This window comes from Oncorhynchus clarkii, chromosome 17, assembly GCF_045791955.1.
Source record: "Oncorhynchus clarkii lewisi isolate Uvic-CL-2024 chromosome 17, UVic_Ocla_1.0, whole genome shotgun sequence".
Classification (NCBI taxonomy): Eukaryota; Metazoa; Chordata; class Actinopteri; order Salmoniformes; family Salmonidae; genus Oncorhynchus; species Oncorhynchus clarkii.
This window is the reverse complement of record NC_092163.1, coordinates 45,523,291-45,547,021: the sequence shown is the minus strand read 5'-3', so window position 1 is coordinate 45,547,021 and position 23,731 is coordinate 45,523,291. Positions and strand designations below refer to the sequence as shown.

Here is a 23,731-nt window from a genome sequence, read left to right as displayed (position 1 = left end):
AGGAGACTGAATCCTCGCCAGGCAAGGTGGGTGATGTTTTTCACAAGATTTCGTTTCACCATCTCATATAGACCAGGTTCCCGTAACGCTAAGGCCGACGCACTGTCCTGTCTCTATGATACCGACGAGTGGTCCATCGAGCCCACCCCCGTACTTCCGGCCTCTTGTTTCGTGGCATGGGAGGTGGACGCGGACATTGAGCGGGAGTCACGGTTAGAACCTACTCCACCACAGTGTCCAGCTGGTCGGAGGTACGTCCCGCTTGGTGTTCGCGACAGATTGATCAGGTGGGCCCACACAGGACGGTGCAGATTTTAGGGGGAAGTATTGGTGGCCCACCTTGGCCAAGGACTTGAGGGTTTTATGTCTCCTCCTGTTCGGTGTGCGCCATGTGTAAGGCTCCTAGACACCTGCCTAGAGGGAAGTTACAGCCCCTCACCGTTCCACAGCGGCCTTGGTCACACCTGTCGTTGGACTTCCTCACTGATCTTCCTCCGTCACAGGGGAACACCACGATCCTGGTCGTTGTGGATCGGTTTTCTAAGTTCTGCCATCTCCTCCCTTTGCCCGATCTCCCTACGGCCCTACAGACTGCGGAGGCCCTGTTTACACACGTTTTCCGGCACTACTGGGTGCCTGAGGACATAGTTTCTGATCGGGGTCCCCAGTTCACGTCCCTGGTTTGGAGGGCGTTCATGGAGCGTCTGGGGGTCTCGATCAGCCTGACCTCGGGATTTCACCCCGAGAGTAATGGGCAGGTGGAGAGAGTTAACCAGGATATGGGTAGGTTTCTGCGGTCGTATTGCCAGGACCGGCCAGGAGAGTGGGCGAGGTTCGTCCCATGGGCCGAGATGGCCCAAAATTCACTCCGCCACTCCTCCATGAACCTGTCGCCGTTTCAGTGAGTGTTGGGCTATCAGCCGGTCCTGGTACCGTGGCATCAGTCAGACCGAGGCTACTGCGTTGGAGGAATCCCTGAAACAGGCTGGTGGGCGGCAGAAGGAGAGAGCTGGGGCCATTTAAAGTCCAGAGGGGAATAAACGAGGTGTGTTATAGGTTACAGCTCCCCCTTACTATCATATTAACCCCTCGTTTCATGTGTCTCTCCTCAGGCCGGTGGTAGCTGGTCCAGTGCCTCCTCCCCTTCTGGACATCGAAGAGGCCCCGACGTACACGGTGCGTTCCATCCTGGACTCTAGGCGTTGGGTGGGGGGCCTGCAGTACCTCGTTGATTGGGAGGGGTACGGTCTGGAGGAGAGGTGCTGGGTGCCGGTGGGGGACATCTTGGACTAATTTCTGCTGAGTGAGTTCCACAGCCTCCATCCGGATCGACCTGCGCCTCGCCCCCTGGGTCATCCTCAAGGCTGGCGTCGACACGCTGCGGGAGCCGCGCGTCACCACCATGGCTTTTGGGCACTGCATCTCACAACCGGCTGTGATTTGTTTGTCCCATAGGGCGGCACACAATTGGCCCAGCGTCGACCGGGTTTCTCTGACTTGCTTCGTTAAATAAAGGTTACATTTTAAATACAAATTGTAAAAATGACTACAAATTGGCACTCCTCCACCATTGTAAAAAATACTAACCAAAATATAAACGCACCATGTAAAGTGTTGGTTCCATGTTTCATGAGTTGAAATAATAGATCACAGAAATGTTCAATATGCAACCCAAAAATATTTATCTCAAATTTTGTGCACAAATTTGTTTACATCTCTGTCAGTGAGCATTTCTGTGGCATATCAATAAGCTGATTAAACAGCATGATCATTACACAGGTACACCTTGTGCTAAAAGGCCACACAACACAATGCCACACATGTCTCAAGTTTTGAGGGAGCGTGTAATTGGCATGCTGAATGCAGGAATGTCCACCAAGGCTGTTGCCATATAATTAAATGTTAATTTCTCTACCAAAAGCCACCTCCAATGTCGTTTTAGCAAATTTGTCAGTAGGTCCAACTGGCCTCACAACCGCAGACCATGTATGGCATTGTGCATTTGTATTTATTATGGATCCCCATTAGCTGCTGTCAAAGCAGTAGCTACTCTTCCTGGGGTCCAGCAAAATTAAGGCACTTTATACCATTTTAAAAACATTACAATACATTCACAGATTTCACAACACACTGTGTGCCCTCAGGCCCCTACTCCACAACTACCACATATCTACAGTACTAAATCCATGTGTATGTATAGTGCGTATGTTATCGTGTGTGTGTGTGTGTGTTGTGTGTGTGTGTGTGTGTGTGTGTGTGTGTGTGTGTGTGTGTGTGTGTGTGTGTGTGTGTGTGTGTGTGTGTGTGTGTGTGTGTGTGTGTGTGTGTGTGTGTGTGTATGCATGTGTCTGTGCCAATGTTTGTGTGGGCGAGCAGTTTGCTGGTCGATGGCTATTTGAATGCACAGGGATACCGTGACGAGATCCCGAGGCCCATTGTTGTACCATTCATCCGCCGTCATCACCTCATGTTTCAGCATGATAATGCACGGCCCCATGTCGCAAGGATCTATTCACTATTTGTGTTGGTAAAATTTATTAAAATTAATTATGTGAGAAATTGTGGTGGAAACACCTTTATGCGCAAATATTGATCTAATAACCTTCATATCGAAGTAAAGTCACGTGATGATATGTTATGTTGTCCTCCCTCTACGACTCTGGAAACCATGCAGTTTATTAGGTTACAGATTAAATAAATTGTGATGAACTTCAGAGGGTAGTGAATGTGCAAGGTGATGAGCTTGATGCTCCTATTCTGGTGTCATGATGATTGATGCTTGGCTGAAGTTTGACAAATGCAAATAATATCGCTGTTATCCATAATAATCTCAGCATGTAGGTAGTCTACCTGCACTGTATCTGCGAGCTGTTGGCTAAAGCGCATGTTCCAAGACCAAAGACATTCCAAGACATTCGCAATATAACGCAACAGTTTTTGTTACTATCATTATAGTTGAAAATGCAATGGAAACCCATTTAACATGTATTTTTCATTCGGTACATGGGAATTTAACAGCAAAAGTTATTTTTATCTGCACTACTATCTGCACTTTTAAGCAGATTTAAGAATATCTATTCTTGATACACACAGGAAACTGTTGAGCGCGAATACCAAAACAATTTTTTTTACCCCTTTTTTCGATCTTGTCTCATCTCTGCAACTCCCCAACAGGCTCGGGAGGCAAAGGTCGAGTCATTAGTCCTCCGAAACATGACCCGCCAAGCTGCGCTTCTTAACAACCGCCCGCTTAACCCAGAAGCCAGATGCACCAATATGTCGGAGGAAATACCATTCAACTAACAACCAAAATCACACCACAAGGAGTCGCTAGAGTGTGATGAGCCAGGTAAGGCCCCCCCTGGCCAAACCCTCCCCTAACCAGGACGACACTCGGCCAATTGTGTGTTGCCCTATGGGACTCCCGATCACGTCCGGTTGTGACACAGCCTGGGATTGAACCCGGGTCTGTAGTGACACCTCTAGCACTGCGATGCAGTACCTTAGACAACTGTGCCACTCGAGAGGCCCCTGCGTTGCATTTCTTGACACAAACCGGTGCACCTGGCACCTGCTACCATACCCTGTTCAAAGGCACTTAAATATTTGGTCTTGCACATTCACCCCCTGAATGGCACACATACACAATCCATGTCTCAATTGTTTCAAGGCCTAACAATCCTTCATTAACCTGTCTCCTCCGCTTCATCTACACTGATTGAAGTGGATTTAACAAGTGACATCAATAAGGGATCATAGTTTCACCTGGATTCCCCTGATCAGTCTATGTCATGGAAAGAGCAGGTATTTTGTACACTCATTGTATAAGAATATTTTCCAGGGCATACTGTATGTTTCATTATAAATCTGGTTATTTCACATGGCGATATGGGAAGCAAAAAGGTTAGCTAGCTTGCAGTGTTTAGCAAACTTGTAAGCAATGGAGGACAAGAGACCATTCTTTTGCTTTCACCACAAATGAGAAGATAACAAGAATCCACCCAAAAATGTATTTTGTTTAATAATAATAATACATGTAATAACTAGTGATTACAGGCTATTGTGAAATGGTAGAACCTGCTGTGGTGTCGTGACTTTATGTTCATTAATCTGATGACTTATTTATTTAATCCACTATGTTTAATTGTTACCCAATTAAATGAATCATGTAACAATTAACTCATTAGGATTTGAGACACCACGGAAGAGGTTGTTTAAACAGTTACCATCTCAAAAATTAAACTCTAAGGTATATATCAGGTACCAAGGTAAGACCCAAGTGCAGACTGTGTGAAGTAACAATGTTTATTGTAACGGGCAGGCAAACGGACAGGTCAAGGCAGGCAGGGGTTCGATAATCCAGAGTAGAGGCCAAGGTACAGGATGGCAGGAAAATTCAGGGACAGGCAGAGTGGTCAGGCGGGCGGGTACAGGGTCAGGACAAGCAAGGGCAAAAACCAGGAGGACGAGAAAAAGAGAAACTGGAAAAAGCAGGAGCTGAGACACAAAACGCTGGTAGGCTTGAATAAACAAGACGAACACAGGGGATAATGGGGAAGATGGCCGACACCTGGAGGGGGGGAGACAATCACAAAGACAGGTGAAACAGATCAGGGCATCTTATCATATCCTAATTCGGAAGCTCATGCATCTGCAAAAACCCCAGCCTTACTCATGATTCAGTACTACACAAATTGATTTAATTATTTATTTACTAGCTAACTAAATAATAACAGGCTAACATACACACTTAATACATGAGACAAAGGTCCCTAGCGGACTTTTACAATATGGTGGCTTTTTACACAACGACATGGAGAGGAAGAGAGAGGGAGAGAAAAATACACATATCGTCAATAAATGTCATATCGTCAATAAATGTTCTCACAGTAATCATATAGTTTGCACACGAACCGCTGCCCATTTTGAACAAGAAATCATGAATGTATTTACATGTGAGAGCCTTTTATCGGTCGGAACCATCCCTCCTTGGGAAGGTTGTTGGCTTTTCATTGGCAAGCTGTATGGCTCTGATTGTCCGAAAGGGATCTTCCCTTTCCCCCTCTTCTACTGTTGTTCACTCTGGAAGATAGCTAGCCAGACATGTCGACAGTTCCCATTGGTGATGAGCGTAGTAGGATAGTCTCACTTTGCTTTTCTAGATATTTGACTCAAGATAGCTAATCAGCTGTCTCAGTGATTGTCTGAGAGGGGAGTTTGTTTTCCCCCTCATGTTGTTATTCAGGATTCGCACCACGATGGAAATGACCTGCAGCTCGCCTTCTCTCTGGTCTAAAGGAAGGTGAGTTTATTTCTTCACCTCGTATTCAGGTTCAATGTTGCAACCATTTCAAACATGTAGCTCCCGCCTCACATTTCCTGGTCTCTGAGATTCAGCTTTTATACCACTTTAGATGTGGGCTGCAACTCCCTGTCTTTCCTGGTCTAATGTTAATCTATGTTATCAGTCCTTTTATGCCCTCTGGCCAAAGGGGACAGTTCTGTCAGTCTGACATGCTCTCTGACCTCACTTGGGGCGTGGCTACTTACTATGCACAAAGTTATGTAAAACTATTTTCTATTATGGCTCTTAAAATCATGTCCCTATCTTAACAAAAAATACTTTCATCTTTTCATATTATATGCACAACGTATTGGATGGAAACTTGGCAGATAAAGGGGATATACTTTCCAAGTTACAGTATTTCGTCCATATGATTTTTAACGACATCACAAAATCAAAACCATTATGACATTAGTTTTCATTAGCTCCCCACTGACCATTACCCACATTCTTATGTTAGAATTATTGTTCCAGTGTCCACTTTTTACCCTGTTAGAGTTTCGTCAGGAAAAGCCTGTTAACAAAGAGATTCCTCTTGTGGATTTTACTGGAGGGGGAGAACGAGACCCCCCCCCCTCTCCTGTAACTTACAACAGGGTGTGAACTGTCAAACCGGCCCAGTTCCCCCCCACCTCTTCTGTGGGTGAGATAAGGTCTGGTTATTGTCAACCATTGCCAAGCTGATCTGACCCTTTGTGATCCTCACAGGACAGTCATGACAGTAGCCAACTAGCTAGCCATGTGACTTTTTCTGATTTATATCACATGAAGATGAGAAAGCTAAAAAGGCTAGCTTGCTATGTTTTTAGCCAGGCAAAAGCCAGCTAGCCAGGCTGCCAGCTAGGTAATGGCTGGCTACTATTAGCAAGGGAAAGTGACTCTTCCTTGTTGTTTACAAAATTAAAATAAACAAATAAAAAAACATTTCTATCGTCCCCTTGTGAATGGAATTGGGATATCATGTTACCAAAATGTTTCTGCCACTCCAAGAATCCAACCACCCACGTGCATGCACGCACGTAGATCAACAGAGTGGCGCTTGTACAGTAGTAACCTTTAGTGTCTTATGTTCCCAGAGGATGTTAGGGTTCAGTCTTCGGTGAGTGTGTGTGTTTCTGGTTCAGGCTTCAGGGCTCCATTTTACACATGCAGAAAAGTGTCTCTGATTCTGGAGAGGTTTTGAATCCTTTATGGACTGTTGTTCACAGGGCTGAGTGTGTCTGGTATGGACTCAGGAAGGGATAGGGGTTGAGCGAGGGGTGTGGCTAGCATTGTGAGTTTTGTTGGAATACTCCTCTTCCTGTGAGAGTTCAGCAAGCTGCCCTGAGTGAGGGAGGAGAGGGACCGTCGTCGTGACGAGGCATTGCGTATGGTCGTTCTGAAGGACTCCCCGGCACAGTAATACAACAGAGGGTTCAGCACGCTGTTGGCCGCCGCCAGACATAGCGTCACCACCAACACCCGCTGCTGTGTTGCAGTAACAACGCAGCCCCACCCGCCCACCACCGCGTGCAGGTGCATCGAGCGAGCCACGTGATAGGGCAGGAAGCACAGTAGAAATGTGCAGATCACCATGGCGACTAGACACAGAGACTGGCGATGACGTCTCCCATGGCTACTCTTCAGGCTTCCTGTCTGTAGCTTCTGGCTTATGGCTGTAGCTGTCAGTCGGCGGATGATGCTGCTGTAGCAACCAAGGATGGTGACGAATGGGATCAGGAAGCCAAATGTCACGCCCACGTAGTTGAGAATGAAGATCCTCTTCCAGGAGGCGGAGTTACGGGGCTCGAAGCAGCGTGTTAGTCCCGCCCTCACCCTGGTCCCCGAAAATAGGAAGGGTACCGAAGTTCCACCCACAAACAACCAGATGCCCAAACAGGCCAATGAAGCTCGGTGGGGCGTGGCCAAGGCTCGATGATGAAGGGGCTTCAGCACGGCCAGCCAACGGAGCACGCTCAGTCCAGTCAGGAAGAGAATGCTATAGGGAAAGGGAATAATAATATAGCTTATTAGTTAGGTGCCTTTCTGGGCAAGCAGGGTCACCTCACATTATAATAACTGTGTGTGTGTATGTGTGTTTTTTAGTGAATAGCTGTTTTGCAGTGTGTGTGCACATGCGTACCTGGTGTAGAGGTTGAGGTAGAAGCAGAACACACAGAGTCGGCACAGCCAATCAGGGAGGTCCCAGTGAGCGCCCCTGAAGTAGTAGGCCAATCGAAACGGCAGGGTTAGGGAGAAGCATGCGTCTGATAGGGCAAGGTTGGTCATGAGAATGGAAGAGGGAGAGCGTTTGGACTTCAGTCGCAGGAACACGAACAGCGCTCCACTGTTGAAAAGCAATGCTATAGGGAACACAAGTAGATAGGTGACGGTGTAGGCTCTGTATTTAAAGACCTCATCCTCACCGCTACAGGACTGGTTACTAGTCAATGTCTTCACCGTGTGGTTGCTAAGGGGAAGAATCACTGGTGGAAGGGTGGAGTCAAGCCAGTGGGAAGTTTCAAGCCACGGAGCTGGGGAAAGACACAGACACATTATTATCACTATCATAACCAGGGGTCAACTTGTTAAATGTTAAGAAGGGGTATGCTATGTTCAGTATTAGAAAATAGCAAAGCGAACATATACGATTTTGACCAGAATGGAATGAAAATACAATCACAAGTCCGGTGTATTCAGGATGCTTTGAACGTTGAATGAATATTTAAAACTTGACAAATTGGTTTGAAGTACTAAAAGGACTAAACAAGATACTTGAGGCAAGGGGCATTTCAATATGTTCATTTCAAATGTTTTATGACTTACAATCAACAATGTCCAGGACACAGCTGACATGAAATGCCTACAAAAATGCATGCTGTCATTAAATGTTTTTTCAAAGAGAACTATTACCATATATATCTGTCACGTTCTGACCATAGTTCTGTTATTTTATTCTTTGTTTTAGTATGGTCAGGGCGTGAGTTGGGGTGGGCAGTCTGTGTTAGTTTTTCTAGATTTTCTATTTCTGTGTTTGGCCTGATATGGTTCTCAATCAGAGGCAGCTGTCTATCGTTGTCCCTGATTGAGAACCAAATTTAGGTAGCCTGTTTTCCTTTGTTTTGTGGGTGGTTATTTTCAGTCTTTGTGTGTCTGCACCAGACAGAACTGTTTCGGTTGTTTTTTTGTTGTTCAGTTTTGATTATTATTAAATAAGATGAACACTAACCACGCTGCGCTTTGGTCCGATCCTTAGTCCTCCTCAGACAAGAGGAGGAAATCCGTTACAATATTAGACTTCAAATACGTAGGCCTAGTTGCACCGGCAAAACTGTGAAGAAGTGGAATAAAAGAAGTATGGAAAATAACAGTAGTGTTCTTCCAGTACACAAACCCACTAATTACTCTATATTTAGCCCATTGTAGGGAATATGAATTGTTCCACTGACTTACACTAGATAGTGTGAAAGACCAAATAAGTTAAAGATGTGTGTGAAGTCAAGGGTGGGCGCAAGAATGCTGTTGCGTGGTCAAGGTTGGAGGCAAGAATGCTGACCGGAGCCTGTATTTGGGCCTACTTTAATTATTGTAGAAATATGTAGAAATTCTTTGTTGTTTTGAAGAGAATTTCCTGTAATTCAACGTAGTGTAACATGACTCATTACATCTTTTCAAATCAAATTGTATTTATCACGTGTCGAATACAACAGGGTAGTAGACCTGACAGTGAAATGCTTACTTACAAGCCCTTAAACAACAATGCAGTTTTAAGAAAAATAAGTGTTAAGTTAAAAATAGATAAGTGAAAAAGTTACAAATAATTAATGAGCAACAGTAAAATAACAGTAGAGAGGCTATATACAGGAGTACTGGTACAGAGTAAATGTGCGGAGGCACCGGTTAGTCGAGGTAATTGAGGTAATATGTGCATAGAGTTATAGGTAGGTAGAGTTGTTAAAGTGACTATGCATAGATAATAAACAGAGAGTAGCAGCAGCATAAAAGAGGGCAATGCAAATGTTCTGGGTAGCCATTTAAAGCTTTTAAGAAGCCATTTTGGACCTAGACTTGGCGCTCCGGTACCGCTTGCCGTGTGGTAGCAGAGAGAACAGTCTATGACTAGGGTGGCTGGAATTTTTTTCTTTTTACGGCCTTCCTCTGGCTCCAGTGATGTACTACCCTCTGTAGTGCCTTGCGGTCGGAGGCCGAGCAGTTGCCATACCAGGCAGTGATGCAACCAGTCATGATGCCAGTCATACCCCTACCCGGTCAACTGCCCGGCACCCTCCACAGCAACCCGCCAAAGCCCCCACCATTTCTCCTTTACCCAATCCAGATAGCCGATGTTCTGAAAGAGCTGCAAAATCTGGACCCCTACAAATCAGCCGGGCTAGACAATCTGGACCCTCTCTTTCTAAAATTATCGGCCGAAATTGTTCCAACCCCTACAGCCTGTTCAACCTCTCTTTCGTATCGTCTGATATTCCCAAAGATTGGAAAGCTGCCGCGGTCATCCCCCTCTTCAAAGGGGGTGACACTCTAGACCAAACTGCTACAGACTTATATCTATCCTACCCTGTCTTTCTAAGGTCTTCGAAAGCCAAGTTAACAAACAGATTACTGACCATTTCGAATCCCACCATACCTTCTCCGCTATGCAATCTGGTTTCAGAGCTGGTCATGGGTGCACCTCAGCCACGCTCAAGGTTCTAAACGACATCATAACCGCCATCGATAAGAGACATTACTGTGCAGCCGTATTCATCGACCTGGCCAAGGCTTTCGACTCTGTCAATCACAACATTCTTATTGGCAGACTCGACAGCCTTGGTTTCTCAAATGATTGCCTCGCCTGGTTTACCAACTACTTCTCTGATAGAGTCCAGTGTGTCAAATCGGAGGGCCTGTTGTCTGGACCTCTGACAGTCTCTATGGGTGTGGCACAGGGTTCAATTCTCGAGCCGACTCTCTTTTCTGTATACATCAATGATGTTGCTCTTGCTGCTGGTGATTCTCTGATCCACCTCTGCGCAGACGACACCATTCTGTATACTTCTGGCCCCTCCTTGGACACTGTGTTAACTAACCTCCAGACGAGCTTCAATGGCATACAACTCTCCTTCTGTGGCCTCCAACTGCTCTTAAACGCAAGTAAAACTAAATGCATGCTTTTCAATCGAACGCTGCCCGCACCTGCTCGCCCGTCCAGCATCACTACTCTGGACGGCTCTGACCTAGAATACGTGGACAACTACAAATACCTGGGTGTCTGGTTAGACTGTAAACTCTCCTTCCAGACTCACATTAAGCATCTCCAATCCAAAATTAAATCTAGAATCGGCTTCCTATATCGCAACAAAGCATCCGTCACTCATGCTGCCAAACATACCCTCGTAAAACTGACCATCCTACCGATCCTCGACTTCGATGATGTCATCTATAAAATAGCCTCCAACACTCTACTCAACAAACTGGATGCAGTCTATCACAATGCCATCCGTTTTGTCACCAAAACCCCATACACTACCCACCATTGCGACCTGTACGCTCTCGTTGGTTGGCCCTCGCTTCATACTCGTCGCCAAACCCACTGGCTACAGGTTATCTACAAGTCTCTGCTAGGTAAAGCCCCGCCTTATCTCAGCTCACTGGTCACCATAGCAGCACCCACTCGTAGCACGCACTCCAGCAGGTATATCTCACTGGTCACCCTCAAAGCCAATTCCTCCTTTGGTCGTCTTTCCTTCCAGTTCTCTGCTGCCCATGACTAGAACGAATTTCAAAAATCACTGAAGCTGGAGACTCACATCTCCCTCACTAGCTTTAAGCACCAGCTGTCAGAGCATTTTACAGATCACTGCACCTGTACTTAGCCTATCTGTAAACAGCCCATCTATCTACCTACCTCATCCCCATACTGGTATTTATTTATTTATTTTGCTCCTTTGCACCCCAGTATCTCTACCTGCACATTCATCTTCTGCCGATCTACCATTCCAGTGTTTAATTGCTGTATTGTAATTACTTCGCCACCATGGCCTATTTATTTCCTTAACTTACCTCATTTGCACTCACTGTATATAGACTTTTTGTTTTCTTTTGTTCTACTGTATTATTGACTGTATGTTTTGTTTATTCCATGTGTAACTCTGTGTTGTTGTATGTGTCAAATTGCTACGCTTTATCTTGGCCAGGTCGCAGTTGCAAATGAGAACTTGTTCTCAACTAGCCTACCTGGTTAAATAAAGGTGAAATAAATCAAATCAAATAAAAATGCTCTCGATGGTGCAGCTGTGGAACTTTTTGAGGGTCTGAGGACCCACGCCAAATCTTTTCAGTTGCGTAAGCAATTTCATGACAATAAGTATGGGAGAAAAAAAGTCTATACTATTTTTTTTACAAATGTTATTTCACTAACAAATATATTGTAGCCTCATTTATTTCAACCCTCAAGTATTAATTTAGTTCATCTTTTTCAAAAAGTGATTAGCTCAATTGATGGTGACAGTCACGCTGCTAGGTAAAGCCCCAAGTTCTCATTTACTTCCCACGCATTCGATTACTTCCCACGCAAAGTCAATTGTTTTGTCTCCTCGACTTTAGAAGGTCATAACTCAGCCTCAATGTCAATGAATCAAATATATCCACATGTGCATTGGAATCCTGTCTTTCTTGTGAAATGTAAAGCTTGTTTTTAGCCTAAAGTGTTGCGGGGTTACACGTCATTATAGATCGCTTTATAAACTGAACAAAAATATGTAAAGTGTTGGTCTGTAGAAGAGTATTAGGGCCAAGTGAAAAAACAAAAACAGCGAGGGGTGGTGGTACAAAGATTATAATTCTTTGCATGCCAATACTTTCAAAAAAGTGGCAATATTTAGAGATAAAGCTGCAATAAGGTCGAAATAACATTTTCTGAATAAAGGGGCAATATTTCGAGAATAAAGTGACAACATTTCAAGAATAAAGTGGCAATATTTCGAGAATAATGACACGCAACCCCTTGACTTTTTCCACATTTTGTTACGTTACAGCCTTATTCTAAAACATATTCAATTGTTTTCCCCCTCATCAATCTATACGCAATACTCCATAATGACAAAGCAAAAACAGTTTTTAGAACTTTTTGCAAATGTATTTTAAAAAATGATATCACATTTACATAAGTATTCAGACCCTTTACTCAGTACTTTGTTTAAGCACCTTTTGCAGTGTTTACAGCCTGGAGTCTTCTTTGGTTTGATGCTACCAGCTTGGCATACCTGTATTTGGGGAGTTTCTCCAATTCTTCTCTGCAGATCCTCTCAAGCTCTGTGAGGTTGGAAGCACAGCGTTGCTGCACAGCCATTTTCAGGTCTCTCCAGAGATGTTTGATCGGGTTCAAGTCCGGGCTCTGGCTGGGCCACTAATGGACATTCAGAGACTTGTCCCAAAGCTACTCCTGCATTGTCTTGGCTGTGTGCTTAGGGTCATTTTCCTGTTGGAGGTGAACCTTCACCCCAGTCTGAGGTCCTCTGCCCTCTGGAGAAGGTTTTCATCAAGGATCTCTATGTACTTTGCTTTGTTCATCTTTCCCTCGATCCTGACTAGTCACCCAGTCACCCAGTCTCTGCTGCTAGAAAACATTCCCACATCGGATGCTGCCACCACCATGCTTCACCGTAGGGATGGTGCCAGGTTTGCTCCAGATGTGACACTTAGCATTCAGGCCAAAGAGTTCAATCTTGGTTTCATCAGACCAGAGAATCATGGTTCTGATGGTCTGAGAGTCCTTTAAGTGTCTTTTAGCAAACTCCAAGCGGAGTTTCATGTGCCTTTTAATGAGGAGTGGCTTCCGTCTGGCCAATCTACCATAAAGGCCTGATTGGTGGAGAGATGGTTGTCATTCTGGAAGTTTCTCCCATCTCCACAAAGGAATTCTGGAGCTCTGAAATCAGCCAAGACCTCAGAAAAACAATTGTAGACCTCCACAAGTTGTTACTTGTGTTGTTACAAGTTGTTACAAGTGTTGTTACTTCAGTCTGCATTTGGATCTTACCTGAAAGCGTGATACTTGCGTAAAACCCCTTCTTCATTTATCATTCCTACCGCAGCCATTGGATCGGCCTATCATTTATTTTCACTTGTCCACTGTAATGTAAGATTAGCCTACAGGTTAAGGTACTCAATCTTGTTGGCGACTATTTGTTTATAGAGTGCTGAAAATAGCAGTGTTGTAGTGGATTTGGAGAGCAGTTTGATATGGGACACATACACATGCATAGCCCCTGGTCTCCGGGATCCCAAGATAACTTGTTTTACTGGGTGTGCTCACGTAGCCCACTACCCTATTGTTAGAAGGACAGTTACCATAAGGGGGAAATACTACTGTTAGTAAAGCACCATGGATAAGGCCATTAATAGTTCCCATTATGCACAGCTTTCTTGCAAGGTGTTCACCTAGTCTATGCAGCAGAATGTAAAGCAAATTCAGAGGGCAGACTGACAGGGGCTAAACCCCAGTTCTCTTTGCATTCAGTGACAGTATCAATCATTGTTTTTGTTTGTGTTCATAAAGCAGCATGGCCGTTAGATGAGTGTTTGCCTAGTCTGAAATTGCCAGGAGAAAATTTGGTGTATGTGTGCGCTCGTGCGTGTGCAAGCTATTTGATCATTAAATTGCATTAGATTACATGTGAGTGCACAGTGACGCCTGTGTAATGTCTGTGAGTATCATTAAATGTGAAGACTGGTATTTTATCAAATCAATTCTCTATTAGTAATTATTATGTGATTAAACTAATCACGTAAACTTTTAACTAGGAAGTCGGGGCACCATGGGAAAATGTTTATAGAGTCTCTATTTTCCGAATCGACTCTTCAGATATTTTCATATCTTATCGTGTACAGTCTTGTATTAATGTACTTTCATTACCTCATCAGTTCTCAATACTGAATGTCGCAAACCCTTGGATATCTGCACGAAACCGAGAATAAATTATGAATCAGCGATATACAAATCGGCTTAATTATTTATTTACTAACTAAATAATCATATCACAGAAATACATGAAACACACACCCAGTTAGTTCATACATTGAACATTAGATGATACAAAGAAAAAGTCCCTAGTGGACGAAACCGATATGACGGCTTAGTAGACAAAGGAAAGGGGATGTGGACGGCTTAAGAGCGGGAAACTCATAGCTGATAACTACACTCATAGGCATTTCTAATACCTTACATGAACGACCGCTCATTTTAAATAAATTGCAATTTACATATTTAAGAGTGTATGTCTTGTCTTTCTCTGTGGTCGCCGGTCCGTCTGCTGGAGAGTCAATCAACAGAAAGTCTCTGTTTGAGTTCCCCAGGAGTCGTAGTTGTTATAATGGCTACTTCAGAGTACCATTCGGAACTGTTCTTAGATTGGAAGCGTTTACCAGACTAAAGTACTTAAACAGCTGCAGTCTGCATAATTGTTCTTTAGTTTGTAGATGTCTTTGCCATTTCAACGTGGGAATGATCTCCACGTTCTCTGGTCTTGTCTTTTGGTAGAGTTGTAGTGCCAACCATTTCAGCATGTAGCTTTCATATTTTCTGGTCTTAGAAATTCAACCATTTGCAACCTTAGCTTAAACCGTGGTTTGCGTGGTCTGGTGTGAATTGTGTCACGAGGGCGTTCATACTTGGGTAGAAAAGGGCCATCTCATCATGTTTGTGCCTACCTAGGCGTGACTACTGACTCTGCATTAGTTATCATAAAACAATCAATTCTCATTTAGAAGACTAAATCACATTATCTTTTCAAAAGTATTCTTATACTTATTCATTCATCTTATACAAACTTCAGATGTAAACCTGATAGCTGGGAAATGTAAACTTAAGAGATATAGTTACAGTTGAAGTCGGAAGTTTACATAACCTTAGCCAAATACATTTAAACTCAGTTTTTCGCAATTCCTGACGTTTAATTATTGTAAAGATTCCCTGTCTTGGGTCAGTTAGGATCACCACTTATTTTAAGAATGTGAAATGTCAGAATAATAGTGGAGAGAATGATTTATTTCAGCTTTTATTTCTATCATCACATTCCCGGTGGATCAAAAGTTGACATACACACAATTAGAATTTGGTATCATTTCCTTTAAATTGTTTAACTTGGATCAAACGCTTTGGGTAGCCTTCCACAAGCTTCCCACAATAAATAGGGTGAATTTTGGCCTATTACTCCCGACAGAGCTGGTGTAACTGAGTCAGGTTTGTAAAGCCTCCTTGCTCGCACATGCTTTTTCAGTTCTGCCCACAAATTTTCTATAGAATTGAGGTCAGGGCTTTGTGATGGCCGCTCCAATACCTCCATTTTGACACAACTTTGGAAGTATGCTTCCGGTCATTGTCCATTTGGAAGACGCATTTGCGACCAAGCTTTAACTTCCTGACTGATGTCTTGAGATGTTGCTTCAATATATCCACATAATTTTCCTTCCTCATCTATTTTTGTGAAGTGCACCAGTCCCTCCTGCAGCAATGCACCCCCAAAACATGATGCTGCCACCCCCGTGCTTCCCAGTTGGGATGGTGTTCTTCGGCTTGCAAGTCTACCCTTTTTTTCTCCAAACATAACAATGGTCATTATGGCCAAACAGTTCTATTTTTGTTTCATCAGACCAGAGGATATTTCTCCAAAAAGTACAATCTTTGTCCCCATGTGCAGATGCAAACCGTAGTCTGGCTTTTTTATGACGGTTATGGAGCAGTGGCTTCTTCCTTGCTGAGCTGCCTTTCAGGTTATGTCGATATAGGACTTGTTTTACTGTGGATATATATAGGTGCTTTTGTACCTGTTTCCTCCAGCATTTTCCCAAGGTCATTTGCTGTTGTTCTGGGATTGATTTGCACTTTTGGCACCAAAGTACGTTCATCTCTAGGAGACAGAACGCATCTCCTTCCTGAGCGGTATCATGGCTGCATGGTCCCATGGTGTTTATACTTGTGCACTATTGTTTGTACAGATGAAATTGGTACCTTCAGGCATTTGGAAATTGCTCCCAAGAATGAACCAGACTTGTGGAGGTCTACAATTGTTTTTCTGAGGTTTTGGCTGATTTCTTTTGATTTTCCCATGATGTCAAGCAAAGAGGCACTGAGTTTGAAGTTAGGCCTTGGAATACATCCACAGGTACACTTCCAATTGACTCAAATTATGTCAATTAGCCTATCAGAAGCTTCTAAAGCCATGACATCATTTTCTGGAATTTTCCAAGCTGGTTAGAGGTACAGTCAACTTAGTGTATGTAAACTTCTGACCCACTCGAATTGTGAATTATTACTGAAATAATCTGTCTGTAAATAATTGTTGAAAAACTTACTTGTGTCATGCACAAAGTAGATGTCCTAACTGACTTGCCAAAACTATAGTTTGTTAACAAAATATTTGTGGAGTGGTTGAAAAATGAGTTTTTATGACTCCAACCTAAGTGTATGTAAACTTCCGACTTCAACTGTACATGATAAGTCTAGAGCTGTAAGGCACCAGTTTCGGGCAGTCTACTGGGATGACCTATGAACCTCTGTGAAGAAACTGGTGAGTACTGTAGCTGTGGAGTCAAAAGGCCTAAGAGTACCTTTTTAAGGGATCCGAGCATAAATCCTTATTAAATGTTCCGTTGTACAGGGAGTACAGGAGGGGGCTCAAATCACACCCTTGTGGGGCCCGAGTGTTGAGGATCAGCGGGGTGGAGATGTTTTTACCTACCCTTACCACCTGGGGGCGGCCCTTCAGGAAGTCCAGTACCCAGTTGCACAGGGCGGGATCGAGACCCAGCTTGATGACAAGTTTGGAGGGTACTATGGTGTTAAATTCTCAGCTGTAGTCGATGAACAGCATTCTCACGTAAGTATTCCTTTTGTCCAGATGGGTTAGGGCAGTATGCAGTGTGGTTGCGATTGCATCGTCTGTGGACCTATTGGGGCGGTAAGCAAATTGGAGTGGGTCTAGGGTGTCAGGTAGAGTGAAGGTGATTTGGTCCTTGACTCGTCTCTCAAAGCACTTCATGATGACGGAAGTGAGTGCTACGGGTGGTAGTTTAGCTCAGTTACCTTAGCTTTCTTGGGAACAGTAACGATGGTGGCCCTCTTGAAGCATGTGGGAACAGCAGACTGGGATAAGGATTGATTGAATATGTCCGTAAACACACCAGCCAGCTGGTCTTACTTCAACAGGTGAACCCTGTTAGAACCCGTAGTGTTCGGGTAGCCATCCAATGCCTCCTCTTTGTCAGGTAGGAACATCTCAGTATTGTTTGGCTGACCTAGAACGGGGTCAAAGGTGGGGAAATTTTTGACGAGTTTGTCAAGGAATTCCGCGCTAAGCGGGTGGAAAGGGTTGGCTTCATCCTGTGGGGAAATTGGGACTGAAAGGCCAAGAGGAGAAGCCAAGCTTTGGCAGCGAAGATGCTCCATATTACTCATTGCCGAATGGCCAAGAGGAGAAGACTGAGGGACATGAGGGAGGCAAAATCTGAAACCTTCTATCGTCTTCACTCCTTTGAATACCGGGCTCTGGTTGCTTGGTTGGGTCGTCACGCTGCAGCACATGACCATTCTGGAATTCCACCAGATTGTACCTAAGGATGGTATTCTGCTGCATTGCATTAGAGTACTGATTTTGGACACGTGAGTGTCGCAATTGCTCCTTTCGGTCTCATACCTATTTGTCATGGATTGCAGACAGAGGTCTTGAGTACGGAGCGAGAGATTTAGTGATGAGATTTCCTCCCTTTGCTTAGAAATCAATATTTCCATCTTCATCACTTGAGTTCTCTCCTCATTCATTTGGTTAGCTACTTCAATGAGTCCTGCTGTTTTGTCATCCAACTTAGTTATTGTGTTCATTAACTAATCGTCTTTGCTCTGCAGCATTTGGAGTAGAACATTGTTACTTTGAGTAACATTCAACACAACTGCCTGTATGTTATCACATTTCGTGCTCCTGTTTGTAGAGAACTCGACAGATTTATCTAGTTTGGAGTGGACTACATCGTATTTCTTTTTGGCTAAATCAAGTTATTCCTGTAGAAAACTATTTTGTTGAAGATTTTGTGCTCGTTCATCATCATAAGTATTTGCAGTTACTTTTAATTGTTCCTATTTCAAACGCAGTTCCTCAGCTTGCAGAATGTTTTAATTTCCTGCTTTTTTCAATAGTTGCTCGGTTCTCTCCACCTGCCCCTTCATGTCAGCCATGTCTTGCATGTGTTTCGGCTGAGCACTGCGGTACTGGACCAATGCCAATCTGTGATGGCGATACATAAGGGCCAAAGTGGAGAGAACCGTTACAAAGCCTGCGTTTGATGATAGATTTTGGAGAACGTTGTTCGCAATTTCAGCTGTTTTTCCACTAATGGCATAATTAGGGTTTGTATCGCTGCTGAGGTCAGAGATCAATCCATTTATGGGTGAGGGTTCACTAATTAGCGGGGGAGTGGAGACTACCCCCTCTGATAGCTTGCACATTATTAGAACATTAAAAACATTTAATTGGGTTTTGGAATACGATGGAAGCTACAAAGACGATTTTAATCTCTTTATTAATGAACTATCATTACTCTATCCGTAATGTGGGAGTTGAACGTGAATGAATTTGCAAAAGCAAATTGAATTGATTAATCAATGATAATGATTAATCATACCTGGATAGGCTATCTGGGAATTCAACTTTAATTAACCTGAAAGCGTTGCTTCATCTAGGTTAATATGGAAAATTTTAAAATGTCTCATTTACTTGGAAGAACCTGAAAAGGTATTTTTGACAATTTAACTTATTAAATTGAATGAGAAGATTACATACAATCAATTGAGATTAGCTGAATTATCATAAGTGTGAACTGTAGTTCAAACGTTAGGGTAGTTTCACCACTAGGGTTACTTATTCATAAAGCCAAAGCCACATGGGATTCCCGCGAAGGCGGGACTTCCTTCAGTACTGGGTAGTACTGAATAAGCTTTGCAAAAGCAAATGTGACTGATTAATCAAACCTGTATAGGCTATTTGGAAATTAAACTTGAATTAACCTGATAGCGTTGCTGTATCAAGGTTAATGTGGAAAAGTTTAAATTGTCTCATTTTGTAGAAACCAATCAATTTGGATAATATTTCAAATGTCCATTTGAAAAAGGTAAGTCTGACATTTACTTATTAGTTCAATTGAATGAGACATCGATATGGCTGGATATCATAAGTAACCACTCACAGGTTGATAGGAACCGTGTTGTGGGTGATTCTGCCAATAGAATGCCCATCCAGCGCTCTGACGTCCATGGGAATGGAGAGGGTTTGAGTGGGGATTCCCAACTCTGACACCAGGGTAGCGTCCATAAAACTCTTGTCAGCCCCAGAGTCAATGAGTACCCGGAGAGATTGGAACTGTTCACCCCACAGTAGGATGGCATGGAGAGTGTTACGAGTAAGGGGAGACCGGACATTTTCCGTAATTCCCACCAGCATACTCATACCTCCTGATGAGCCGGGTCTTTTTACAGGACAGATAGAAACATAATGACCTTTAGTCCCACAATACAGGCAGCTCTTGGTGTTCGGTCTGTGTAACCTTTCGGCAGGAGACAATCTAGCTCTCAAGTTGCATTGGCTCCAGAGGAGGCGAGTATGCACCCTCTGTGATTTCCGAGAGAACTCGGGAGTCATTGGATTCACTCGGAAGTGTGGACTTCTGGGATTTCCGGGATTCCGCAGAGATGAGGTGGAAATTGAGGAACAGACTCCCTCTCCCTCCTACGTTCCCGTAGCCACCCATAGATCTGGTTGGTCAAGGCTATGAGGGAGTCGAGGTCCTTGGGCAGCTCCCTCCATGGGCAAGCTCGTCTTTAATCACCTCTGATAATCTGTGAAAAAATTTGTCAAACAGGGCTTCCGGGTTCCATGCAATCTCAGGAAAACCCACCACGTAGGCTGCCACATTACGGGAGTCTTGATTTATTTGGAGCAGCTTACGAGCAGCCTCTCTCCCAGACAATAGAGAATCTAACACTTTTTGTATCTCCGCCACAAACTCCTCCAGACTGAGGCAAACGGTGGACTGTTGCTCCCACACTGCCGTAGTCCAGGCAAGAGCCCTCCCGGACATCAGCGTTATGAGTTACGCTATCTTCGATTGGTCCGAGGTGAACGAAGAAGGCTGCAGATTAAAGATGAGGGAGCACTAGGAGAGAAAAGCCTGGCAGGTTCCAGAATCTCCAGTGTAGCACTCCGGAGGAAGTAAGTGAGGTTCTCGGGACACCGGGGTTGCCTGGTGGCAGGGTTGCTGAGAGTCAGGGGAATTACGACTCAGATGCAGGAGGCGAATAGTACGAGTCTCAGAGTCGGCAGGCAGGTTCAGGGCCAGGACCGGCAGAAATGTCAGAACTGGGAAGACTAGAAAAAGCAAAGACTAGAGCAGAGGAAACACGGGAACACTCTGGTAGGACTTGATGGGACAAGACGAACTGGCAACAGACAAACAGAAAACACTGGTATAAATACACAGGGGACAAATGGGAGACACCTGGTGGGGGTTGGAGACGAGCACAAGACATGTGAAACAGATCAGGGCGCGACACTCCCCTTTAATCTGTGTCAGGGAAACTGTCCCTAAATTTCACAAGGGCGAATTCATTGTAGTACCAGCTCATAGGGCAGGGGTTTTCAACAGGCGGACCGCGGGAGATTTTATTTGGTCCCCCAAGTCGGGGAGGTAGGTAGCCTAGTGCATAGAGTGTTTGGTCATTAACCGAAAGTTTGCTAGATCGAATTCCGAGCTGACAAGGTAAAAATCTGTATTTCTGCCTCTGAACAAGGCAGTTAACCCATTGTTCCTAGGCTGTCATTGTAAATAAGAATTTGTTCTTAACTGACTTGCCTAGTTAAATAAAGGTTAACAAAAAAAAATTGAGCAAAAATAAATACTTCTCCAGGAAATCAGCTTAAAGTGATCCCAGTATTCCCACTCCTAAAAAGAGATGTAATTTAATCAAGGTTTGAAATTATGTTTCAATGTTTTTGACTGTTTGGACTTTTTGCGATCAATTACAGTGCACATATGATTTATTATGTTCCGGCATCGACCATACGCTCCAGAAATAAATTGTCCTGTGGCTGGATGTACTGTAGGTTGAGACCCTTGCCATAGGCCAACCTGGCCACATTAAGGATTAACCCCGTTTTTTCCATTTTTGCGTAAAATGACATGTTTGAAATGCAAGAGAAAGGCCATAATGTATTATTCCAGGCCAGTTGCAACTAGATAGCAGCAATGAATGTGCAAAATCTTAGACTGATCCAATGAACCATTGCATTTGTGTTCAAAATGTTGTGTCAAGACTGCCCTAATGTGCCTAACGAATTAATTATTAATAACTTTTCAAGCTCAAAACTGTCCACTCTCCTCAAACAATAGCATGGTGTCATTTCACTGCTACTGTAAATTAGAACGTGCAGTTAGATTAACAATAATTTAAGCTTTCTGCGAATATGAGATATGTCTATGTCCTGGGAAATGTTCTTGTTACTTACCACCTCATGCTGATCGCATTAGCCTACGTTAGCTCAACCGTCCCGTGGACGGGACACCGATCCTGACAAAGTTTTAAACAGATGTAAACTTTGGAGTGTAAATTTGTGTACCTCTGTCTGGTAACATAATACATCATACGAATTGAAGGGACTCACATTTACGTTCCAAAACGTACAAATCGTCCTGAGGCCAGGTTGCATAGAGTTTAACTTTTCCCCCAAGCCATAAGACTCCTGAACAGGTAATCAAATGGCTACCCGGACTATTTGCATTATGTGCTCCTCCAACCCCTCTTTTTTTACGTTGCTGCTACTCTCTGTTTATCATACATGCAGTCACTTTAACTATACATTCATGTACATACTCCCTCAATTGGGCCGACCAACCAATGCTCCCACACATTGGCTAACCGGGCTATCTGCATTGTGTCCCGTCACCCACCACCAGCCAACCCCTCTTTTACGCTACTGCTACTCTCTGTTCATCATATATGCATAGTCACTTTAACCATATCTACATGTACGTACTACCTCAATCAGCCTGACTAACCGGTGTCTGTATGTAGCTTCGTTACTTTTATAGCCTCGCTATTGTATATGTAGCCTGTCTTTTTACTGTTGTTTTATTTCTTTACCTACCAATTGTTCACCTAATACCTTTTTTGCACTATTGGTTAGAGCCTGTAAGTAAACATTTCACTGTAAGTTCTACACCTGTTGTATTTGGCGCACGTGACAAATAAACTTTGATTTGATTTGACTGACACAGCTCTTGCCGGGAAGCACATTGAACATTTCAGTCAAAATTCCCTAACTGATCCATAATTGGATAAAAATGCACCCAGCTTCCATTGATGCAAAAGCAGGTATGGGCTTGTCAGGTCAGGTCTGCACTAGCCCCTGATTCCCTGTGGCTACTGTTTTTAAACAGTTCTGTGTGAAAGAGTTTCACTCACTCACCTGTCATTCTGTCAGTATCGCATGCTGCTGGATTCTGCTGTACACCCTCCGCGGGACATCAGAAAAAAGTTATGTTGATCTTTGCTGTGTTTTCAGATCTTACAGTACTCGTAGATTAATGTTAGAAGTCCCTTCCTTTCCTCTCACTACACACGTTTGGAGTCTTCGGAGTCCACTAGTAGAAATGATGTCACCATTAAAATTCTCTTTCCTCTCCTCTCACTAGACACGTTGGCGGTTGTGTAAGTTTGGGTCTAAATAGTTTGTGCACTGTTCATGCACACTTCAAGTGATTCTTTGTTTTTGCTTGACTTCCATGGAACCAAACCAGTATAACTACTGGGCTGAGTACCAACTTACCGACCCGCCTCTCTCTGTTCAGTCTGCCCTGTTTGTCAAAACATAACAAAGTATGCAGATAAGATATTAGAAACCATCTTTGTGGTTTGTGCTTTGTTTGTCAGATGCAAATATATACAGAGAGAGGGAGAGTGAGGGAAAGGTGGAAAGATACTGACTTAATTATTGACTGTCATTCCTGCCTCTGGCTAGTTTTTGGGAAATGTGTCAGTGTTCTTTGGAAAAGTCAGATAGGTGTGTTTTGGTGATTATTTAATGTGAAACCTTGGGCTAAGGACCTACTATTGAGCTGAGCCCTGTGCCATTGTAATTGGGCAGCTGGCAACTAATTAAGGGTAATAACACCTAGGTGAGATAATGATCAAGATATCATAGGTTATGACTTCAGACTTGTAGGCTCCAGCATGAGATGGGTACTAGAGTGCAAGAGATCGGTGAGTTTTTGAGAACGATTGTGCATGCAAGGACAAATGATCCATACAAGAGGTCAAATTAACCCGGGTGTGTAACTATCTCTCTATGTACAGCACAGTGCATT

General features: G+C 43.7%; 1 protein-coding gene across 1 annotated transcript; it reads right to left on the bottom strand.

Annotated features, from left to right (window-relative positions):
* Positions 1-6,532: 6,532 nt before the first annotated feature.
* LOC139369440 (cysteinyl leukotriene receptor 2-like) lies at positions 6,533-21,531 on the bottom strand. Its single transcript, XM_071108705.1, has 5 exons — positions 21,432-21,531; positions 20,647-20,736; positions 20,396-20,500; positions 7,467-7,857; positions 6,533-7,322 (listed from the first exon to the last, which is right to left on the bottom strand). The coding sequence occupies exons 1-5, from the start codon at positions 21,529-21,531 to the stop codon at positions 6,533-6,535; spliced, it is 1,476 nt and encodes a 491-aa protein (XP_070964806.1).
* Between the last annotated feature and the right edge of the window lie 2,200 nt (positions 21,532-23,731).

Coding starts and splice junctions, on each gene's coding strand:
- LOC139369440 (XM_071108705.1), bottom strand. CDS start 21,531: ATGGAAAAAACGGGGTTAATCCTTAATGTGGCCAGGTTGGCCTATGGC. Junction 7,858..20,395: donor TGTGGGAGCAACAGTCCACC/GTTTGCCTCAGT, acceptor GTCTTTCCCCAG/CTCCGTGGCTTGAAACTTCC. Junction 7,323..7,466: donor TACCTCAACCTCTACACCAG/GTACGCATGTGC, acceptor CTTTCCCTATAG/CATTCTCTTCCTGACTGGAC.